Here is a 6100-nt window from a genome sequence, read left to right as displayed (position 1 = left end):
GTAATAGCTTGCCATCTCTGAATTATGACTTAAGCATAAGACTCTGTATGGTAGGGTGTTACATTATGGTATCAGAGCAGTTCGTTTCTGTAGAGCCTGAGGGACGGACTGACTATGCTTTTGTGCATTCTCTGTTTGTGTGTTATGTGCTATTAGTATATCTGCTTGATATAATTGGCATAAACGTTCATGAGCATGCATTTGGGACTTTGAAGCACTAAACTTCCGATATTGAGACTGATCAACTTAATATCGATTGTTTGGTGTTTATAGAAACCAGATGGCGCCTCGTGGACACGGTAGAAGCCGTGGTAGAGGCCGTGGTAGAGGTCGTACTAACGCTCATGCACTGGAGGTTAACCCTAATGACCCGGTGAACCTTATGACTACGTTGAAAAATATGGCTACTGCGATGCAAGCCACTGCTGAAGCTCTTGAGCAACGGATAAACAATCATGGCAACAACAGAAATAGAGCTCAGGGACCAATAGAGGTCAGAACTTTCTCTGTGATGGTAAACAAGTGTAAGGTTGCTGAAGAGTGTGTGAAGAAGGCAGCCGCTGAGAGGGGAAATCATAAGGGACCATTCCCACAGAACCGAGGGAAGAACTTTGCACCTAGAGGTCCGCCCTTCAAGTGGGGAAGTTCTTTCAGGAGGCCCAACAACAACAACTCCCAAGGGAAAAGGTTTGGGAAGCAACCACAGAATGAGCAAGCTTGTGCCAGGTGTGGAAGTCACCATCCGGGAGCCCCGTGTATGGCCGGATGGGGTTTGTGCTATTACTGTAGTAAGGCGGGACATAAGTTCCCAAACTGTCCGGAGAAGCAGAAACAAGGTGCTGGAAAAGCACAACAGACTGGTCGGATGTTCACCACCTCAGCTATAGGTGCTGAGGGATCTGAGGCACTTATTCGAGGTAACTGTGAAATGGCTGGTCAAACTTTAAATGCTTTATTTGATTCGGGAGCATCGCATTCATTTATTGCATTTGAGAAAGCCCATGAGTTAGGATTGAAGATCGTAACCTTAGGTTATGACTTAAAAGTGTATAATGCTACCCATGAAGCCATGGTAACTAGGCTAGGATGCCCGAAAGTTTCGTTTAGGTTTAAGCAGCGTGATTTTGTCCATAATTTAATCTGCTCACCAATGATCGGTCTTGATCTTATCTTGAGATTGGACTGGTTATCTGAAAACCATGTCCTGCTTGATTGTTCTACCAAGTCGGTGTACTTTATGCCGGAGGATACAGAAGGGCCGGTTGTGGTGAATAATTATTACTTGAATTCGATGATGGTGAACTGTTCTGGAATCGAATGTCAGGGTATCCTGTTGTTAACCGCGGGTGTTTCGGGTGATGATCAAAGGTTGGATCAGATTCCGGTAGTGTGTGAGTTTCCGGAAGTGTTTCCCGATGATATTGAGGAATTTCCACCTAACCGAGAGGTCGAGTTTGCTATTGAGTTGGTGCCTGGGGCGGGACCAATCTCAAGTGCACCTTATAGGATGTCACCGTTAGAGATGGCCGAGCTAAAGTCTCAGTTAGAGGAATTGTTGGGTAAGAACTTTATCCGACCAAGTGTTTCCCCGTGGGGTGCTCCAGTGTTACTGGTAAAGAAGAAAGATGGAAGTATACGACTCTATGTGGATTACAGGCAGCTGAACAAGGTCACCATAAAGAATAAGTACCCATTGCCAAGGATTGATGATCTCATGGATCAGTTACAAGGAGCTGGGGTTTTCTCTAAAATCGATTTGCGATCTGGTTATCACCAGATAAGGGTGAGGGGTGAGGATATCCCTAAGACCGCTTTCAGGACTCGTTATGGTCATTACAAGTATACTGTAATGTCCTTTGGGTTGACGAACGCTCCTGCAGTATTCATGGATTACATGAATAGAGTATTCCGTCCGTTTCTGGATAAATTCGTTGTTGTCTTCATTGACGACATACTGATTTACTCCAAGACTGAAGAAGAGCATGCAGAACACTTGAGGACCGTGTTGCAAATTTTAAAGGAGAAAAGACTCTATGCGAAACTGTCTAAGTGTGAGTTTTGGAAGGATGAGGTGAAGTTTTTGAGTCACGTGATGAGTAAGAAGGGAATAGCCGTAGATCCAACCAAGGTAGAAGCTGTGATGGATTGGAAGCAACCAACCACAGTAACTGAGATAAGGAGTTTTCTGGGTTTAGCTGGCTATTACCGAAGGTTCATCAAAGGCTTTTCGCAATTAGCTTTGCCGTTGACAAAGTTAACTCGCAAAGACACTCCGTTTGTTTGGACTCCTGAGTGCGAGGAGAGCTTTCAGACATTGAAGAAAAAGTTGACCACTGCACCTGTGTTAGTGTTACCTGAGCCGAACGAGCCTTTTGAGGTGTACTGTGATACATCGTTAAAGGGCCTAGGGTGCTTGCTGATGCAGCATCATAATGTGGTGGCGTATGCCTCACGATAGTTGAGACCTCATGAAGTTAGTTACCCTACGCATGATTTGGAACTCGCTGCGGTTGTGTTTGCCTTGAAGGTGTGGAGGCATTATCTCTATGGGGTTAAGTACCAAGTCTTCTCTGACCACAAGAGCTTGAAATATCTCTTTGACCAGAAAGAGCTTAATATGAGGCAAAGGAGGTGGATGGAATTGTTGAAAGACTATGACTTTGAGTTAAATTACCATCCTGGAAAGGCGAATATAGTGGCGGATGCGTTAAGTCGGAAGTCGCTGTATGCGTCTTGGATGATGCTTCAAGAGGAGAAGTTGCTCAAGGGATTCGAGAGTCTAAAAATTGGTGTTCGAGAAGTATCTGGAACCTTGTGTTTGAGCCGATTAGAAATCTCAAGTGACTTTAAGTCCGAACTCCTAAAGGCTCATGAAAATGATAAAGTGTTATGGAAGGTATTACCGGCTATTGAGCAAGGAAAAAAGTGGAGAGTGTCGGAAGAAAAAGACGGGTTATGGAGATTCAAGGGTAGGATCATTGTGCCGGATGTTGGCACTTTGAGGCAAGATATCTTAAAGAAGGCACACAAAAGCGGATTCTCCATTCACCTGGGAAGTACTAAGATGTACCATGATTTAAAGGCGATGTTTTGGTGGCCGGGTATGAAGAATGATGTGGCGGAATATGTTTCAAAGTGCTTAACTTGTCAAAAGGTAAAGATTGAACATCAAAGACCTTCCGGGATGTTGCAACCCTTAGAGGTTCCGCAATGGAAGTGGGAAAGTATTGCAATGGACTTTGTGTCGGGATTGCCAAGGACTAGGACTGGTTTTGATGCTATTTGGGTGATTGTGGACCGACTGACGAAGTCAGCTCACTTTTTACCCGTTCGAATGACTTACACCCTTGAGGATCTAGCACGGTTATACATAAAGGAGATTGTGAGACTCCATGGTGTACCTGCTACTATAATCTCTGATAGAGATCCTCGTTTCACTTTGAGGTTCTGGGGTGCATTTCAGAAAGCTTTTGGAACCCGATTAAGCTTGAGTACAGCCTACCATCCTCAAACAGATGGTCAATCCGAGAGGACGATCCAAACACTAGAGGATATGTTGAGAGCTTGTGTTTTGGACCAACCGGCGAGTTGGGATCGGTATATGCCGTTAGTTGAGTTTGCATACAATAATAGTTACCATGCGAGCATCGGAATGGCTCCGTATGAGGCATTGTATGGGAGGAAATGTCAATCTCCGCTATGTTGGTATGAAGCTGGAGAAAAAGGCTTGTTGGGGCCGGAAATAATAGCTGAGACCACAGAACAAGTCAAGAAAATCCGAGATAGGATGCTTACGGCGCAGAGTCGCCAGAAGAGTTACGCCAATCAGAGGCGGAAGCCCTTGGAATTTGAGGCAGGAGATCATGTTTTCCTGAAGGTTACTCCGACCACAGGAGTAGGTAGAGCGATTAAAGCAAAGAAGTTGAATCCTCGGTACATTGGTCCATTTCAGATCCTGGGGAGGATTGGGCCGGTGGCGTATCGGGTGGCTCTACCACCTCATCTTTCGAACCTGCACGATGTGTTTCACGTGTCGCAGCTTCGGAAATACACCCTTGATGTGTTTCACCATGTGTTAGAACCCGAATCGGTTCACTTAAGGGAAGATTTGACGCTTCCAGTGGCTCCAGTTAGAATTGATGATACTAGTACCAAGCGGTTGCGTGGAAAAGAGGTTTCATTGGTCAAAGTTGCATGGAGTCGAGGCGGTGTTAAGGAACACACTTGGGAACTTGAGTCGGAAATGCGTACGGATTATCCGCACTTATTCTCAGGTAATTTAATTTGAATTTTGTGGGCAAAATTCCCAATTAGGTGGGTAGAATGTAAGACCCGGTTAATTAACGGCTAATTAACCCATAAATGAGAATTTATTCTAGAAAGCCAAAAATGTTATTTTTATGGCTTAATTTGATAGAGGAGTTTGAGACGAGAATTTCGGTACCAATTTTATAGAAATCGGACCAAGATTGGACCGAACGAGCCAAAACGGGCCAACCGGACCCAAAGTGGGCCCTTGGCCCAACATAACTAAACCCTAAAACACTCATTTCAGTATTCTCTCTCCTCACATAACACTCAAACACGCTGAAATGGTGGAGAGGAAGGGAAGAACACTCTCTCAACCTCTTTCTCTCATTTGATCTTCAAACCACCATAACTTTTGATCTAGAGCTCCGATTGCCGCTCCGTTTACGGCCATGCGTTCACCGCGGAGAGCTCTACAACACCCATACAATTAATCTTGAGGTAAGTCACGTTTTACTGTTCGAAATTCCAGCCCTTGATTTCGAGTTTCATGAGCAAAAATATTGAGATTTTGGGTTCTTTGATGTTATAGGACCCAACTCTCTTGAAGGAGAAGGTTAATCTTGTCTCCTTGGACTTTGGGTGTGGTAAGATTCTCAACCCTAGTGTAATTTTTTGTTCTATGAGGTTTGGGCATTGAGATGTTGTGTATGGGTATGATGATTGTGGCTTAGGTTGTGTATATGTGAATATTGGAGCTTGATTGGTGATTTTGCAAAGCTTGGAAGAGGGTTTTGTGTGATAAAAATCTGTTCTTGGAGGTGTTGATACCTTGAGAGCTTTTGGACAAGTGGTTTGGAAGTGCTCCGGTTGAGCTTGGGTAATCGGCTAAGGTATGGTTTCAGTTTCCCGTATCTAATATGTAATGTGGTAGGAAATACTTAGGCTAGAGGCCCTAAGATAGGCATTGAATTGTTGGTGTTGTTGAATGGTTGAGATATATGATGTGTTCATATATGTGATTATGAATATTGATGCCTTGATTGTGTGATATATGAGAAATGCATGTTGTGATATATGCTTGATGGATGATTGAGGTTGAATTGATGGGTGGTACTATGTTGATAGTGAGTATGATGTTGATCACGTATAATGATGGTTGATTTGGAAATTGATATTATTGGAAATTGGGATGAGAAGGATGTATGACATGAGATTGTGTTTGTCCTTTAGCCATTGATTGAGAAGTGTTAAAATGGTTGGAGGTAGTTTTGGGAATTTTGGTAAAATGTCAATGTGTGAGTTGAGGATGGATTGTTGTTGATTTTGGTACATTTTGAATGATTTCAAAGAAAAGGATTGAAATTGGCATGTTTTGATTGATTTTGAAAAGAGTTGAAAGTGGCTTGTTTTGAAAATGGCACTTTGTGGTTTTGAATGAAAAAAATGGTTTTGGGGCATACTTTGACGGGACATAACTTGGACTACGGATCTTTGATTTGTGCCAAATCTGTTTAGAAATGAAATTGGATCCAGGATGTCCATGCCGTTCGAAGAACGGGTGAAAACTGATTTAAAATGAGAGAGTTATGACCGTCGGAAGATTGGGGGTTGAATCTGTGAATTCTGCAGCTTTTAACTTAGAAAATTTTTAGCAGAACGACCCCTCGCGCGTAGGCGCACTTGGCGCATACGCGCCGTTCTTCGAGAAAGCATCATCCACGCGTGCGCGTGGTGTGCGCGTGGTGTGCGCGAGCGCGTCGATGCGCTGCATCGAATGCCCAGCCATTTTCCAGAGAGTTGTGGCAGAATTGTGCCAGTTTTGTGCCTAGGGCACAATGTATTCGCGCGT

At 43.8% G+C, this 6100-nt stretch overlaps 1 protein-coding gene across 1 annotated transcript; it reads left to right on the top strand.

Moving 5' to 3' along the window:
* The first annotated feature begins 280 nt into the window (after nucleotides 1–280).
* Nucleotides 281–4059, top strand: LOC148564431 (uncharacterized). Its single transcript, XM_088487035.1, has 2 exons — nucleotides 281–917; nucleotides 4040–4059. Exons 1-2 carry the CDS (start codon nucleotides 281–283, stop codon nucleotides 4057–4059), a joined length of 657 nt encoding a protein of 218 aa, XP_088343161.1.
* The last annotated feature ends 2041 nt before the right edge of the window (nucleotides 4060–6100 follow it).

This window comes from Arachis ipaensis, chromosome B5 (assembly GCF_059453495.1).
Source record: "Arachis ipaensis isolate K30076 ecotype BB chromosome B5, ASM5945349v1, whole genome shotgun sequence".
NCBI classification, from domain to species: Eukaryota; Viridiplantae; Streptophyta; class Magnoliopsida; order Fabales; family Fabaceae; genus Arachis; species Arachis ipaensis.
This window is presented reverse-complemented; position numbering and strand designations above follow the sequence as displayed.

Excerpts from the sequence above, each read along its gene's own strand:
- LOC148564431 (XM_088487035.1), top strand. The coding sequence starts at position 281 with ATGGCGCCTCGTGGACACGGTAGAAGCCGTGGTAGAGGCCGTGGTAGA. Across the intron at positions 918-4,039 it reads ATCTGAGGCACTTATTCGAG|CTTCGGAAATACACCCTTGA; the intron begins GTAACTGTGAAA and ends CACGTGTCGCAG.